At 42.3% G+C, this 17,785-nt stretch overlaps 1 protein-coding gene across 15 annotated transcripts in view; it reads left to right on the top strand.

Annotated features, from left to right (window-relative positions):
* NCOR2 (nuclear receptor corepressor 2) overlaps nt 1-17,785 on the top strand; it is a 545,344-nt gene that overhangs the window by 512,778 nt on the left and 14,781 nt on the right. For 13 of the 15 annotated variants that reach the window (XM_073586135.1, XM_073586134.1, XM_073586131.1 and 10 more), the window contains exons 31-39: nt 122-402; nt 6,012-6,357; nt 6,541-6,768; nt 7,693-7,941; nt 11,556-11,705; nt 13,935-14,045; nt 14,163-14,331; nt 14,417-14,820; nt 17,283-17,426. In XM_073586135.1, the coding sequence (XP_073442236.1) occupies nt 122-402; nt 6,012-6,357; nt 6,541-6,768; nt 7,693-7,941; nt 11,556-11,705; nt 13,935-14,045; nt 14,163-14,331; nt 14,417-14,820; nt 17,283-17,426 (2,082 nt within the window). The remainder of the gene's footprint in view (nt 1-121; nt 403-6,011; nt 6,358-6,540; nt 6,769-7,692; nt 7,942-11,555; nt 11,706-13,934; nt 14,046-14,162; nt 14,332-14,416; nt 14,821-17,282; nt 17,427-17,785) is intronic. The other 2 variants (XM_073586128.1, XM_073586126.1) reach the window with 2 other exon arrangements.

The following is a 17,785-nucleotide window of genomic DNA, read 5'->3' as shown; positions in this document are numbered from 1 at the left end:
ACATTTTGATCAAGAATGGGTTGTTTTTGTAGTGGACAACCCCTTTAATCCATTTATGCTGATTATAAATATAAAAGTTTTGTGTGACTTCCATTTTCCACCTTTCATACCATTTGTCCAGGGATCCCACGCGGCTACATTGAGGCTCAAGAAGACTACCTCCGCAGAGAAGCCAAGCAGCTCAAGAGAGAAAGCACTCCACCACGAAGCCTATCCGATGCCTACAAAGTCCGAACTCACGAGGGTCTTTCAGGCCCACTCAAATTGAAGACACATGATGAAGTGGTGGCCACGGTGAAGGAAATTGGTAGATCAGTTCATGAGATTCCCAGGGAAGAAATGAGACACGGTGCCGAGATTCAAGTTAATCCTCGGCCTCATAAGGAAGGGTCTATTACACAGGTGTGTAGTGATGTCTACTAATGTCTATATTGTGATTAATTTTTCGTGTTACTAGTTATTACTGTTATCCAAATCATCATTTTGACCAATACATATGAATAGACAATTGTCCCTGCTAAGAGATGTCAACCTGGAGCCAATGCCTGGTTTGTAATCGGGTGGCAGATGTTATATTACCCTATTGGCGAGTGAGCAAGGAGGGTCCCAGAGCATGGAAATCCAAGGATATGTGCTAAAGTAATGCTCTTAAATGAAGGCTATTCTGTACAGATACTACTAGATGGGCAAATATGGGGCAAGCCCTCTTTCCTGAGCTGCTATTTAAAAGGTTTGTTGGAGAATAAACAACTGATTACTTTTTTTATTATTAGATTTCAGCTGAGGTGGTGCCATGTCTCGCACCCTGTCAGTCCATATTGATGACCCAATATAAGGTTAGGTTATCAATCGTTTAGTCCTAGATCACACCTTTAACAACAGTTTATAGACATATTTTGCAGTACCCTCATGAACCATAGGAAACAAATGTTTGGAGATGTTCATTGTGACTTCTGTAGAAGTATTTTCTGTGTAAACTTGATCAGTTTAAAGGTCATTTTGCAGGGAGGAGGAGAAGGTGAGCTGTGACCATCACCGGAATCCTATATCCTCAGTCATCCATAGATTGGTGATTTTTCTCATTGTAATTCTGTCTGTGATGATAACGAGTTGACTAGGAAAAAATGAAAATAAAAAACAGCACCGCTGACGTTTTAATAAAAATATTACATGAAATGGTGTGCCATTTTATATAGCAAAATAATCTATAAAATAGTGAACATTAATCTGGTGAGGGGAACTAGTATCGTACTAAACTGAAAAAAGTGAACCCTATAAACTCTCTGTATGAACAGTCCTAGTTTACTTTAACCACTTTTGGACTGCCCATAGACTATAGATGTCCCCGCAGATCACACTGATCCCTACACTGATGTTCTGAAAGGTCAATGCATTCTAAGGAGATATCATGAGATTGAGAAGTTGTGTGGGTGTGGGTCCGGCTGTCAGATACAGGCAGACTACCCATAGAGAAGATAAACTGTTCATTACAAGGTTTACCTTCTCGATTTCGGTATACACAGCGCTGAACCAGTGCATATGTTAGGAAGCATTGTCACTTCTTCCTCCTCCAGACCATGCGTTCATGTGATCACTGGGTGTAGGGAGGGAACAGGCAATTCTGGGTCATCGGAAACTTGGTGAGCTCTGCTATTCAAGCAGGAAGCTGAAATTCCCCTGTAACTAGGGCTAACATACCAGTTAGGCTGGTTTCACATTAGCGTTTTTTTGCGCAGCGCATCATGCGGGCCATGCGTATGCATCATGCATACCTATGTTTAACATGGCGTGCGCATTTGTATGCGTTTTCGTGCGCATGCGCTTTTTCAAGGTGTGCACCAGATGCAACCTGTTGCATTTTTGGGTCCGCCGAAAGGCGAAAAAAAACCCTGCTTGCGCATGGAATGCGACAAAATAACGCATTACAGTCTATCGGAACACAGGCGTGCGCATGGACTTGCGCTCGTCTGCGTTTTCGTGCGCGTGCGTTTTTAGCGTAAAAATTTGTAGACACTGGTTTTAACCCCTAGAGAACGAAAGCGCATAAACGCATGCAAAAACGCATGATGCGTTTTTTGCATGTGTTTCTATTGCTCACGATGCGCTGCACAAAAAAAGCTAATGTGAAATTAGCCTTACAGTGGAAATTTGCAATAAAAAGAATGTATTAATATGTTAAAATGCCCCTTGACATCTTTTAACACATTCTAATAAATTAAAACATAAATAGAAAAAATAGCAAAAATTCAATTAAAAACCGCATAAATAAACCAAATCAAAAAAGGCACTGCGAGCCTGAATTGCTGTTTCTAGCTCCAATTTCCTAGCTTTCTCTATATTTTCCCCCAAAGACAGCAAAAAAAGCATATAAAAATTAGCCCCGTATATTGCAAAAAAGAGAGAAAAAAATATTTGAAAGTCTGAACATTGAAAATTTGAGAACCGATAAAAGCACATGTACAATAAAATGCAAAAATGTGCCTGGTTAGGAATGAGGGAATATGGCCCAGTCATGAACTGGTTAAATACATATGTAATATTTCTTATGAGGGCTTTATCTTCTGAAATATCTTCGCTTAGAAGTGTCTATAAAACAGCTGCTTTGTGCAATCCCAGTGTGACTGATGGGGTAAGATTGCTGCACACTTTCGCCTAGTTGGCACCGCTGCAGCGTGGAAGTCCTGAGGCTGATTCTTGTTGTTTTAAGTCACTGGGCAGATGGCCATAAAAGTGTGTACTCGGCTACACAGGGCCAGATGCTGACATGAAAGTCATTGTGTCACTGTACTTACCAATATACGGCCCTGGACGAAGGTCTGGAAAAGTTTACTTCATATAAAAACAGCTTTGTTAAAATCGCACCCGTCCTATATTGCCTGAATTCCACTAATGGCTTAGTGGCTACTTTGGCTCCTCCGTCAGTGTCTCCTATTTCCATGCATGGTGCTATTCCTGTGATGTGAAAAGGATTGTACACTGTTGACTTCCTTTGGTCTGAGAGCCCTCCTTGTGTTCATTTTTAGCTTTTTCAGACGAGGATATCCTTATTTATGGAGAGTCTGGATGGATAATATGAAGGCTGAGATTATTGTAGTATTCACAGATGACGGAAATATTCATCCCAGCAAGTAAAATGTCCTCAATGTTTTTGAGAATATTCTCCTTGTTTATTTTAGTATTACGTCTTGGTCTGAAAATTGGCCCGTGTAGATATGGGAAGAAGGGACTTTGATGCATGATACGTATGGATTGATATTCTAGACAGACATGTCTATTCATACAGGTTGTTCTTTATGGATTGCCTCTATTGGGTTTAGAGCTTTGTTTCTAGTTTTTATCCGAAAATATGTATTTTAGCAGATAGTGAACATTTCTAAAATGTGATTATCGGCCTTTCTAACACAACCAAAATATACAGAAACTAAACCTAATAAAAGTACATTTTCCTCTTTGTGCAAATATTCAGCAACCTTAAACATTGAGTATTACTGGGTGGTCACCGGTCATTAGATTCATGCTGACCAAACCGCGGGGAGCATGAATCAAAGCTGGGCTATGCCATTGCAGCCAGGTATGTCCTTCACTGAACTGCTGCAGCATTTCAGAGAAAACGTAATTTGAAAAGTCAGCCGTGGACTGTAGTCCGAAGATGTCCACCCGTACAACTTCTCCTTAACCCTCTCTGATTGACAAGTCTCTTTCATGTGTGTACATAGGGCAAGACCTGTCAGCTGGGACTGTACAGGGTGAAGTCGGGCAGGGGCCGCATCAAGTTAGTCAGGTCTCTAGTCCCCGGCCAGCTTTTCAAACACTGCGGCAAGTCAAGAGTAAAACATACTCCAATCGCGCAGCCAGGCTCTTATTCATGCTGACCATGATTCGGAAAAGCACAATCACAGGTTCCATATAATATCTCTATACATCACATCCATATCCAAGATTTTGTTTGCTTTCAACTACTTTTTGTATTCATTTTTGTACAGCTGTGCATTATGTTCACCTTTTGCAGCACTTTTTCAGGCAGGTTCTCGGTGGAATCTTAGATATGTCATGTGCGCATACCTACAGAGCAATTGAAGCGGGTTATTCCCGAAGCTTTTTATTTTTGTTTGTGTTTGTTGCTTGCTGATTTGGCAGCGACTAATTTGGAGCAGATTCTATCAGGAGATTTGTGTCATCAGGCAACATTTCAAGTACGGTATTTAAAATGCTAAAAAAAAAACCTCATTTGAATGGAAAAGTGAATTTTCCATATAAATGAATAGGAAGAGTTTTACAAGGATTTTTGAACCATATTTTGAAGCGGGTCTGCTGAAAAAAATCAAAATAAATCTTGGGTCTAAAAACCTGCTGACAGGTTTCCTTTACATTTAGTGTACAAAAAGTATGTAGTGATTTCCCTCTAAGTGGTATATATGCAAAGGGTTATTCCAGGGAGATTACAATTTCAGGCAAAACTGTGTTTCAAACTATAAACACTCATACCCCTCTGTCTGTTATTCCTTTTAACTTCATGTAATTTTACTACTTCAAACAGTGCAGAATGAGAGTAAGTGGAACATCAAACCCACACACAGACTGTGAAAAGCCTTGGTCGGGGAAGGGACAGATTAAGAGTAGCCAGGGCGCCGGACAGTTTAGAAGGTGTGTCCCTCCCCCGGTACCCGATGTATTACATGACATGTCACATGATCCCCTTTGATAGATCATGTGATAGGTCATGTAGGTAGCACACAGGTGATCTGGTGCACATCTGTAGATGGAAAACTGGAGAGGGATATCTCTGTACTTGGACTGCATTCATGTTTCCTTCAATTGCAACCAGTTGTCCTGTCCCTGCAGCAGAAAAAGCCCCCAGAGCATGTTGCTTCCACCACCATGTTTCACTGTTGGGATTGTATTGGGCAGGTGATCAGCAGTGCCTGGTTTTCTCCATACATACCGCTTAGAATTATCACCAAAAAATTCTATCTTCGTCTCCTCAGACCAGAGAATCTTACTTCTCATAGTGTAGGAGTCTTTCATGTGTTTTTTTAGCAAACTTTTTGTGGGCTTTCATATGGCTTACACTGAGGAGAGGCTTCCGTCGGGCCACTCTGCCATAAAGACCCAACTGGTTGAGGACTGCAGTGATAGTTGACTTTGTGGAACTTTCTCCCATCTCCCTACTGCATCTGTGGAGCTCAGCCACAGGGATCCTGGGGTTCTTCTTTACCTCGCTCACCAAGGCTCTTCTCTCATGATTGCTCAGTTTGGCTGGACGGCCAGGTCTAGGAAGACTTCTGGTGGTCCCAAACTTCTTCCATTTAAGGATTATGGAGGCCACTGTGCTCTTAGGAACCTTGAGTACAGCAGAAATTATTTTGTAGCCTTGGCCAGATCTGTGCCTTTCCACAATTCTGTCTTGAGCTCCTTGGCCAGTTCCTTTGACCTCATGATTCTCATTTGGTCTGACATGCACTGTGAGCTGTGAGGTCTTATATAGATAAGTGTGTGTCTTTACAAATCAAGTCCTATCAGTTTAATTAAACACAGCTGGACTCCAATGAAGGGGTAGAACCATCTCAAGGAGGATCACAAGAAAATGGACAGCATGTGACTTAAATATGAGTGCCTGAGCAAAGGGTTTGAATACTTATGATCATGTGATATTTCAGTTTTTCTTTTTTAATAAATTTACAGAGTTTACATTAATTTACCAAATGGCTGCAATGAAACAAAGAGTGAAAAATTTAAAGGGGTCTGAATACTTTACCACTGTATATTTTAAAAAAATATATATACAATATGTCTCTTTTCTAATCTAATCATGAGCACAGAGACTCCAACAATTCTTACTTCACCATAAAGACAAAATATCCTAATGAGTGTAGATGGTGCGTCATAAAGTAATCGTACTACCCAACATATATCTATACATCTTTTGGGCTTTATGAAGTGACTGGATTTCTGTTTACACTATTACCATGATTTACCAGTGCCTCTGATGTCTTCTAAATCTTTTTATACAGGGTACACCTTTGAAGTATGACAGTGGCTCTTCAATGAGTGCCAAAAAGCATGATGTACGATCCATAATTGGTAGCACTGGTAGAGCCTACCATTCTTTGCACTCCATAGACGCATTGCAAGACCCAAGGACTATGGAACGAGTTTATGATGAGATGATGAAAAGTAGGCCTAGCTCTGGATCTATAACCAGAGGAGCTCCTATAATTGTTCCTGACCATGGCAAACCCAGACATAGTCCTCTCTCATATGAGGATCATCAGTTGCCCCATGGAGCAACATACAGTGGCCATTTGAATAGAGGATCTCCTGTGACTACGAGAGAATCGGCACAGCGGAGCCATGAAGGTAGAGATCGTATATTATCCTGAGTGGGATTAAAAAGCAGATTACTAGCCTGAGCTTGGCTCATATTAAAAGATAAAATGATCAGAAATCATATTTATAACCATCTATCAGTTATATTGAAATATTTATAATAGCCATGTATTTTTTTTATTAATGTGTGTTGTTTTTTTTTTTTACCTACAGGAAGTATTAGTTCTGGAAAACCAATAACCCAGGAAAGGAGGGGCACCCCAAATCCCAGAGAAATCTCAAACTCCAAGTCACCTCATACAACTGTCCCTGAACACCTTCATGCCATGTCAACTTATGAGCATTTATTCCGTGGAGTCAATCCAGCTGATTTGTACAGAAGTCACATACCCTTAGCATTTGACCCTGCAGCTATTTCCAGAGGAATCCCACTAGAAGCAGGTAGAGAAACTACTTGCATGTGATCTCTGCTACACAAAACTAGGTTTAAAGTGGACCTTTCACTTGCTCAAAAAATGTAGCTAAATACCTTGTAAAAGTCCCTGAGCTTCCCTGATTTTGCTGCTCTTTTACTTATTGCAATGCATCGCTAAACAGTAGAGCTATTCACCTTTTGTTTCTTCTGTAGCACACTATGTGAAATCTCTGCTTGTAATGCAGCTAGGCACTTCTTCAGAGTCTTCTCTGGGGGGGTGCGCTTCCATGCACATGCGTCATGCGTACCTATGTTTAACATGGTGTGCGCATGGTCTTGCGATTGCACGCGTTCGTATGCGTTTTCGTGCTCATGCGTTTTTTTGTCGTGTGCACCTAGGCGCGCAAGACGCAACCTGCTGCATTTTTGGGTCTGCCGAAAGGCGTAAAAAAAACGCATGCGCATGGAATGCGACAAAATAACGCATTATAGTGTATGGGAACGCAGGCGTGCGCATAGACATGTGTTCGTCTGCATTTTCGTGCGCATGCGGTTTTGGCGTAAATATGTGTAGACACTGGTTTTAACCCCTAGAGAACAAATGCGCATAAACGCAAACGCATGCAAAAACACATGATGCGGTTTTTGCATGCGTTTGTATTGCGCACAATGCGCTGCGCAAAAAAGCGCTAATGTGAAATTAGCCTTAGTGATAGGCTCCCTCCAATAACAATGGAAACATTTTTTTTTTTTGCATTTCTTTGTAGAGATTTTTTTATTATATGGCTGTCACGGCCTGAGCCAGTGTTTATCATTAAAGGATTAATGTTTGTGCATAAAGTGCTATTGATGGAAATCACTAATGCATGCACTTTCTTCAGCTATTGTTATGGGGAAATATTTTGTCTTTAAGTTATGTTAATTGTTCAATCTTTATGATTTTTTTACAGCTGCCTACTACTTACCCAGACATTTGGCCCCAAATCCAGCATACCCCCATCTTTATCCACCATACCTCATTCGTGGATACCCAGACACTGCTGCCATGGAGAACCGCCAGACGATCATCAATGACTACATCACTTCCCAGCATATGCATCACAATCCATCAACTGCTATGGCTCAGAGGGCTGAAATGCTACGTGGGCTGCAAACAAGAGATCCTGCGCTGGCTCTCAACTACACAGCAGGTCCTCGAAGTATGAACTGAATTTTTTGTCCCATAGTTTTGTGTCCATATTTTAAACTTCAGTCCTTCATTTCTAATGTCTCACTCTTTCTAGTTTTTATCATCTCACGTAAAAAAAAGAAATGACTTAAATCTGCAAACCTATTTCACAGAATATGTAATTGCTTTAGTCCTTGTCTCAAGTAAAGCTCAATTGGTGATGCCGCACTTGAGGGTAAATAATTTTTTGCTTTCTATAGCCCTTCCCCATGACAGAACTGGCACATTTTCTGTCTTGATACCAGCTGCTGAGGGGATTATTGGCCGGTGAACCCCAGTGTGTATTATTATTTTTCACTTTAAAGCTCAATTGGGTTATAAAGAGTACAGAGCTGATGTAAAGAGCAGCTCCTATTCTGGTGGGTTCAGCATGACCATGGTGTGACAATTAAAATTCTTTGTAAGTGTCATACATCCAGCTCCAGCTTTCCCCAATGGAAAGTGCTGATTGCCATAAGTGTTTGGTATCGCCATCTGATTGCTAATGGTAACATTTTCTAGATAATAATCTTTTTAATAGGTTGTTTGAATACTTGGAATGTGGGGTTCACTTGTGATCTTTGATAGGCTTCTCTCTATTTTCTAAATTACTTGAATGAAGCCCCCGATCCGACCTGCAAGATAAGAAAAATAAGTTTTATTATACTCACCGAGGGCGGTGTGGTTCGGTCCGATGGGTGTCACCGGTCCGAGTCCGGCGCCTCCCATCTTCTTGCGATTCCGCCCTCCTGCTTCCTTCATCGCTCCCCAGCATCGCGCTCCTGCGCAGGTGTACTTATCTGCCCTGTTGAGGGCAGAGGAAAGTACTGTAGTGCGCAGGCACTGGACCTCTCTGACCTTTTCCGTCTGCCCTCAACAGGGCAGATATAGTACGCCTGAGCAGGAGCGTGATGCCCGTAGCAATGACAGGAGGACGGCGTCGCAAGAAGATGGAAGGACCCGGACCTGTGACACCCATAGGACCGGATCGGACCGCCCTCCCCGGGTGAGTATAATAAAACTTATTTTTTCTTATCTTTCGGGTCGGACCGGGGGCTTATCTACAGCATTATAGAATACTGTATATAAGCCCTGAAAGGCAGTGGCCTCATCTTATATCAGCCAAACCTGCTGACAGGTGCACTTTAAAGGCGTCCTCTTACAGACAGTATATGATCCGTGAAGTTTCCAACCACTGAGATTCCCACTGATTGAGAATGGGGTCCTGTTTCTTTTTGTAAATAGAACATTATTGTGCACGCATGACCACCACTTCATGTACGGAAGAAGTGGTCCCACATGCACACTGCTGCTGTCATAGACCTATAGAAGAGAATAGTACGGTGGTCACACATGCGCACTGCCGCGGTCATAGACCTGTAGAAGAGAATAGTATGGGTGGTCACACATGCACACTGCCGCGGTCATAGACCCGTAGAAGAGAATAGTACGGTGGTCACACATGCACACTGCCGCGGTCATAGACCTGTAGAAGAGAATAGTACGGTGGTCACACATGCACACTGCCGTGGTCATAGACCTGTAGAAGAGAATAGTACGGTGGTCACACATGCACACTGCCGCGGTCATAGACATGTAGAAGAGAATAGTATGGGTGGTCACACATGCACACTGCCGCTGTCATAGACCCGTAGAAGAGAATAGTACGGTGGTCACACATGCACACTGCCGCGGTCATAGACCTGTAGAAGAGAATAGTACGGTGGTCACACATGCACACTGCCGTGGTCATAGACCTGTAGAAGAGAATAGTACGGTGGTCACACATGCACACTGCCGCGGTCATAGACCTGTAGAAGAGAATAGTACGGTGGTCATACATGCGCACTGCCGCGGTCATAGACCCGTAGAAGAGAATAGTACGGTGGTCACACATGCACACTGCCGCGGTCATAGACCTGTAGAAGAGAATAGTACGGTGGTCACACATGCACACTGCCGTGGTCATAGACCTGTAGAAGAGAATAGTATGGTGGTCACACATGCACACTGCCGCGGTCATAGACCTGTAGAAGAGAATAGTACGGTGGTCACACATGCACACTGCCGCGGTCATAGACCTGTAGAAGAGAATAGTACGGTGGTCACACATGCACACTGCCGTGGTCATAGACCTATAGAAGAGAATAGTACGGGTGGTCACACATGCACACTGCTGATGTCATACACATGTAGAAGAGAATAGTACGGTGGTCACACATGTACACTGTCCCTGTCATAGACCTGTAGAAGAGAATAGTATGGTGGTCACTCATGCACACTGCCGCTGTCATAGACCTGTAGAAGAGAATAGTATGGTGGTCACTCATGCACACTGCCGCTGTCATAGACCTATAGAAGAGAATAGTATGGTGATCACACATGCACACTGCCGCTGTCATAGACCTATAGAACAGAATAGTATGGTGGTCACACATGTACACTGCCGTGGTCATAGACCTATAGAAGAGAATAGTAAGGTGGTCACACATGCACACTGCTGATGTCATACACATGTAGAAGAGAATAGTATGTGGTCACACATGCACATTAATGCTCTACTTATGCAGGACTTTGGGACTTCAATTCTTGTGGTCTATGTGGGTCCTCGTGGTCAGACTCCCACTGATGATACATTTATGACATATCCTGTGGGTAGGTTCTAAGGCCCCGATTCATCAGACTAGTGTTGTTTACTCCAGTCTTGATGAAAAGTGCGCTGTAGTAAGGTAAGATGAGCAAAATGCATTTAAAGGGGTTGTCCACGACTAGGACAACTCCTTATCACTGAATGTTTTCCCCCTTGAAAATAAAAACACTCATACTCTCCTCCAGTGCCGTCGCTGTTCTAGCGGTGCCAACACTCTCATTCCCGGGGCTCACCTGAGGATGTTATGTCACATGAGCCCTGTGCTCCATCTGCGCCAGCGTCCCTGTTCCCGCCTTCGGACGTATAAGTAACACGAAGTGAGATCTGCGGTTAGCTGCTCACTTCTTCTTGATTACTTATATGTTCCAAGGCAGAGACAGTGACCCCATTGCTGATTGGGCGCAGGGCTCATGTGACACAACCTTATGTGAGCCCTGGGAACAAGGATGTCGACACCGCTGGAACGGCGGCGCCACCACCAGATGTGAATATAGGTGTTTTTATTTTCATGCTGGCAAACACTCAGATTGAGAAGGGGGTGTCCTAGTAGTTGACAACTCTTTTAAGAGGCAGGTATGCATGTCTTAATACATTTGGCTCATCTTTCATCTGCCATGTGCCCCTGCCAATAATGTTACTCCATTAGGGCTGGCATCCATTTCTGTCAGTACTTTTGTGGTGATCAGCTTTGCCACTTTCATTCTTTCATAAAGTTTGCAGAGCTAGCTGGGACTGGTGTAAAAGCACCAACAGTAGCCACATTTCTGTACAACATGGAGATGTGCAAAAGTTTAGCGACATTTCAAGAGAATCTTGCCAAAAATTGCTCGATGAATCATGTCCAGATATTTGTCTTTGTAACTTTCCACTTCTACACTAAATTCAGTTTTATATGCATAAGTCACTCCATAATATGATAATATAACTGTATCCCTTGTCTTGTTATCTAATTGCAGGAATCATAGACCTTTCTCAAGTGCCACATCTCCCTGTCCTTATACCTCAGTCTTCAGCCTCATCCGCTGCCACAATGGACCGCATCACTTATATATCTGGAGGACCACAAACTTTCAGCAACAGACTTAGTAGTTCCCCACACTCCCCAGGTACTTGCATGGCTGAGTATTCTAAGTAGATCTCTTGTAAGGTGCCAAAAGGTTTAATTGCTGGTTTCATAAAGAACATTGACTAGTGGGCAAACAGTGATGTGGTCCTGAAGGGGATATATCTGTTTAGCAATACTCAAGGCCGGTCATACAGTTGTGGCCAAAAGTATTGACACCCCTGCAATTCTGTCAGATAATACTCAGTTTCTTCCTGAAAATGATTGCAAACACAAATTCTTTGGTATTATTATCTTCATTTAATTTGTCTTAAATGAAAAAACACAAAAAGAATTGTCCTAAAGCCAAATTGGATATAATTCCACACCAAGCATAAAAAAGAGGGTGGACAAAAGTATTGGCACTGTTCGAAAAATCATCTGATGCTTCTCTAATTTGTGTAATTAACAGCACCTGTAACTTACCTGTGGCACCTAACAGGTGTTGGCAATAAGTAAATCACACTTGCAGCCAGTTGACACGGATTAAAGTTGACTCAACCTCTGTCCTGTGTCCTTGTGTGTACCACATTGAGCATGGAGAAAAGAAAGAAGACCAAAGAACTGTCTGAGGACTTGAGAAACCAAATTGTGAGGAAGCATGAGCAATCTCAAAGCTACAAGTCCATCTCCAAAGACCTGAATGTTCCTGTGTCTACCGTGCGCAGTGTCATCAAGAAGTTTAAAGCCCATGGCACTGTGGCTAACCTCCCTAGATGTGGCCGGAAAAGAAAAATTGACAAGAGATTTCAACGCAAGATTGTGCGGATGTTGGATAAAGAACCTCGACTAACATCCAAACAAGTTCAATCTGCCCTGCAGTCCGAGGGTACAACAGTGTCAACCCGTACTATCCGTCGGCGTCTGAATGAAAAGGGACTGTATGGTAGGAGACCCAGGAAGACCCCACTTCTTACCCCAAGACATAAAAAAGTCAGGCTGGAGTTTGCCAAAACTTACCTGAAAAAGCCTAAAACGTTTTGGAAGAATGTTCTCTGGTCAGATGAGACAAAAGTAGAGCTTTTTGGGCAAAGGCATCAACATAGAATTTACAGGAGAAAAAAAGAGGCATTCAAAGAAAAAAAACTCGGTCTCTACAGTCAAACATGGCGGAGGTTCCCTGATGTTTTGGGGTTGCTTTGCTGCCTCTGGCACTGGACTGCTTGACCGTGTGCATGGCATTATGAAGTCTGAAGACTACCAACAATTTTGCAGCATAATGTAGGGCCCAGTGTGAGAAAGCTGGGTCTCCCTCAGAGGTCATGGGTCTTCCAGCAGGACAACGCCCCAAAACACACTTCAAAAAGCACTAGAAAATGGTTTGAGAGAAAGCACTGGAGACTTCTAAGGTGGCCAGCAATGAGTCCAGACCTGAATCCCATAGAACACCTGTGGAGAGATCTAAAAATGGCAGTTTGGAGAAGGCACCCTTCAAATATCAGGGACCTGGAGCAGTTTGCCAAAGAAGAATGGTCTAAAATTCCAGCAGAGCATTGTAAGGAACTCATTGATGGTTACCAGAAGCGGTTGGTCGCAGTTATTTTGGCTAAAGGTTGTGCAACCAAGTATTAGCTGAGGGTGCCAATACTTTTGTCTGGCCCATTTTTGGAGTTTTGTGTGAAATGATCAATGTTTTGCTTTTTGCTTCATTCTCTTTTGTGTTTTTTCATTTAAGACAAATTAAATGAAGATAATAATACCAAAGAATTTGTGTTTGCAATCATTTTCAGGAAGAAACTGAGTATTATCTGACAGAATTGCAGGGGTATCAATACTTTTGGCCACAACTGTACACATTGGGTGGCTTTCTGCTGAACAAAGCTTCGGCCAATCATTTGGCCAACATCTATCCCGGCTAGCGGTCTCCCATACACAGGTGCCCTCATACAGCTGACTGCTCATGTCTTCTTTATGAGAAAGTGAGAGATGCCATTGAGAGATAATTAGCGGTGTTTTATCTCCTGGAGATCAAAGTATCTGCAGTCTGAAATTCCTGTTTGACACCTTCTTTAATGATCAGCTGTTTAGGGCCCACATACACTTTGGATTTTTGGCCGACAATACTCTGTGTGTGGGAGCCTTTAAACTATACGGGAACATTGATCTGTCACTGTTTTACTGTATAGGTTGGGTCAAAATACCAAATTATTTTATTACGCTATAATTTAAATGTAGAAATCGAATATTATTTCTATATGTCTTGCCTGTGTAACCCTATGTGTCCCTGTTACAGCAGCAACCACACACATGACCAAGCAAACCTCATCAGCCTCAGAGCGAGAAAGAGATCGGGAGAAATCTGTGCTGACAACAACAGTAGAGCACGCTCCTATATGGAGACCAGGTATGGAATGATTTCTAAAGGGGGCTTCCATGCAGTGTAACAACCTTCCATTATAAACTAGTCTTCAGACCCCAAAGTTTGTATTTCAATGCAGTTTCACAGCTTTTTCTGTTGCAGGAACAGAGCAAAGTAGTGGACGCTTGTCAGCCCAGAGTCATGGTCACCAACATTCCCCAGTATCCCCACGAACACATGAGAATATTCAGCAGCGTCCCAGTGTTCTTCAGAATACTGGCTTGAAAAACGTCTTGACAAACGCCGAGAGTGCCACTGCTTCCGTATTACGGTAAATATTTATATTGATCAATTACCTAAAGTCACTTAAAGGGTTTTTTATGATGCTAATAATTCCTTTTTTACCATGTGAATAGAACGTCCTCCAGCTCTTCACCCATCCGGTCTTCTCAGATGGCCACATCCTCTCACCGCTCAGCAAGTGAACGAGAAAGCTTTCAATCTCCTGAAAATACCATGGTACAAAAGGAGATTGCAAGGTCGCGAGAAGCCAAAATTGAACGTTTAAGGACTGAAAACATATACACCTCTAAGCTGCCATCAGCAACCCTTGAACAGACATCGCCCATTAAGAACATCGAGTCCAGGCCTCACCCTTCAACTGTGGCCAATTCAGTTCATCAGTATAACAACGGACAGGGGAAAAGCCAACCTCACCAGCCCCTGGACCAGACAGCAGTGCCAGCCAGTGAGCAGCACAATAGAGACAAGACCTCAAATAAACCCTTTTCCATGCAGGAACAGGAGCTCCGATCACTCGGTAAGACCACCATGACCGCGGCCAACTTCATAGACGCCATTATCATGCGTCAAATTTCTTGTGATAACGGGAAGCGAGAAAGAGCCTCGCTAAGTGTCGACGCCAGTAGTGATGGTAAGACCTATGGGAGCAGGTAGTACAACGCTTGTAGCTCATTTATTTATATATATATATATATATATTTTATATATATATAATTTTTTCCATTTTGTTTCAATGCACGTTTTGGTGATTGGCTTTTCCAGATTCAGTTTTTTTCGTTTCTGTTTTACTTTAGAAATCATTTGTCTCCATATTTTTCAGTTACTTTTAAACTCTCTGATCAGATGTTTTGTTTTTTTTTCTAGGATTTTGTTTTTTAATTTTTGTCCAATTTGCGCTTGGCTTGCCTTGTTGGATGTTTTAATTTGAGGGGCTTAAAACAATAGCTGAACTAAAAAAGATCTTTACTGCAATTAGATGCTGTCCAGTTTTTTCTTTGGGGGGACGGTGGGTGGGGGACTATTTTTTTTATTTTAATTCTATAGTTTTAGTCTGTACTCTGGAAGTTAGATCAGGGAGTAAGCCAAGTTGTATGAAGGAGGAGCTGGAATAAATTGTATTCCACATGAAATAACGACCCCAGAGCCTCTTTTCTGAGAACTAGGAGTTCTGTTCCTCAGTCATTCCTTCTAAAAATGTATGACTAAATCGACAAATGGCTGTTACAACTCGGGGGGGTGTCCTCTCCTAACATCCAGTTGCCAATTTATTAATACATTTCTAGGAAGAATACAGGCCCAATGCAGGATCTTAAGAAATTCTGCTCCATCATTATTTTCTAGTAACTGAAAATATTCACTAGATTAGACTTGTCAGGAGAACAGACAGGATATCTTCAACTTGAAGCAGCATATATATTTTTTTTAAATTATTTTTTAATTTTTTACTGTACTAGAGAGACACGTTTTCCAGTTTACAACCCCTCTATATAGCCAGTAACCTCACCATTGCCAAAGAAGCAGAAAATACATTTCTTCATAGTTGCAAATAAGATGCCCAATTTAAGCACATCTATTTTTTAGGTGCTTGTTTGGGGTAGATAAATGTACAACATATATTTATATGCTTAATTCTGATCTGTCAGCAGGATTTAATACCTCTCCCTGTTTATATGCGCATATAGATCTTTCAAATACAAGTCCAGCAATACCTTTACATGGCCAAGTCCGTTCCTGAGAAATCAGCGTTTGAATTGATATGCTGTTGAAGCACTATTTGTAGATCTGCAGCCTCTGTCACTCCACCTCCATTCCCCACCCAGTACCGACTCCTCCTGCCTCATTGAAGGCCTCTATGCTTTAGGCAGAGGAGCCGTCGGTCAAGCAGGAGGAGGCGCTACTGGGGAGGGAATAGAGCTGGAGTGACAGAGACTTCAGATCTACCATAGCCCTTTGCTTATTAATTCAAATGCTGATGTTTTAGGAATGGAGGAACTGGCCGATCATGGAAAGGTATTGCTGGGCTCATCTTTGAAAGAGTTACATGCATATATACATGGTTTGGAGTGTAAAATCCTGCTGACAGATTCACTTTAAGGACAACAGATGAAACTGGAAAAAGCAATATTTTTGTATTTTCTGTACACCCAAACGTACAAAATATAGACTTGTACACAACTATTGGGAAAGTCATTGGCTAGAATCAGGCTTTGTCACTGTTTAGCTGGTGGTATTCCTCAGGGACCAGGACGGACATGGGATGGATATACAGTACCATCGGGATTCTTTTGGTGCTACATGAATAGTGCATACTGCATGTAGGGTGCAATCTTTAGTTACACGTCATAAAGTAGCCCAACTGTTTAATTGCCAAAGTTCAGCTAATGTGCAGCAGCTCCTATGTCCTGAAGACCCCAGGAGAAGCTGCACAGTTTGGTGGTCCCATCACCTTTGGAGAACTAGTTGCTCTCCTATTGATGCAAATCGTGGGTCTGACTGCACGCAGATTGTGGTCATCCCGGGGTGGCTTGGCTTGGTGGCGTGTCCTCACTGTGACATTTTTTTTTTTTTAGCTCTACTCAACAGCCAAACAGATTTTACATTGCTTGCTATGTGATTCTGATATTTTTAGTCTGGGTTGTGGATAGCTGTGCAAAATGTCCACTTTGTGTATTGCTGTCACTTTACATAAAACAAGGCTGAACAAAACATAAAAGTGAGATTGCATGGATGACTGTGTTGCCATGTAAGCCCTTTTTTATTTTTATTTTCCAAATTTTTACGTTAAGTCCTATATTTGAGTAGAGGTCTGTAATGTCCAGTGTATTTTCTCCATATTTTTGACCCTTCTCCTAGTGCTATGAATTTCTTATATAATCCTGATTGTCAAAGTGAAACCATTTTGCACAGTTGCATAGTTTTTCTTGTTATTAGGGGGCAGGGGATTGGCTCCAGCATGCTAACGCTTGTACGTCTGACTAGGGTTTCCCACTGGGTACAGCCCCGACAGACGCGACGCAGTTAGCCCCATGAGCTCCTCTCGCCTGTCTCTTGAGAAGCAGGTCCGAGCCGCCATGCAAGACTCTGAAACCGCCCGCCTGGAGCACGAATCGAGACACAAACAAGGTGATTGGGAGCTGCCGCCTGTCTGCAAATGATCAGATAAAGATTTAGGTTTCCTTCTGTTCTATTTTATAATCGCATACAAAGTAAAATGCGGGAAGCGCCCCTTAAATAAAAAGTCCACCCATTATAACAAAGACTTCTTATAAAGGTTTATAGAACATTTTTATGAAAGATGGCCACCGATCCCATTAACCATAGTGTCTGATCTGCAGAGGTAGCTGAGGAGATACAGTTTGGTTTATAAATTGATTCAGTATAACTTGTATTTTACTCATTTTCACCTCTCTTCTTTTTATACTTAGTAGTCCAGTGGGTCGTCCTATTCAATCCTCGATCTGCATACAGTTAAGGTAGGACTG

This window comes from Dendrobates tinctorius, unplaced genomic scaffold, assembly GCF_039654945.1.
Source record: "Dendrobates tinctorius isolate UK_male_01 unplaced genomic scaffold, ASM3965494v1 ptg000090l, whole genome shotgun sequence".
Lineage (NCBI taxonomy): Eukaryota > Metazoa > Chordata > Amphibia > Anura > Dendrobatidae > Dendrobates > Dendrobates tinctorius.
The sequence above is the reverse complement of the archived record's forward strand: the minus strand, read 5'-3'. Positions and strand labels throughout refer to the sequence as shown.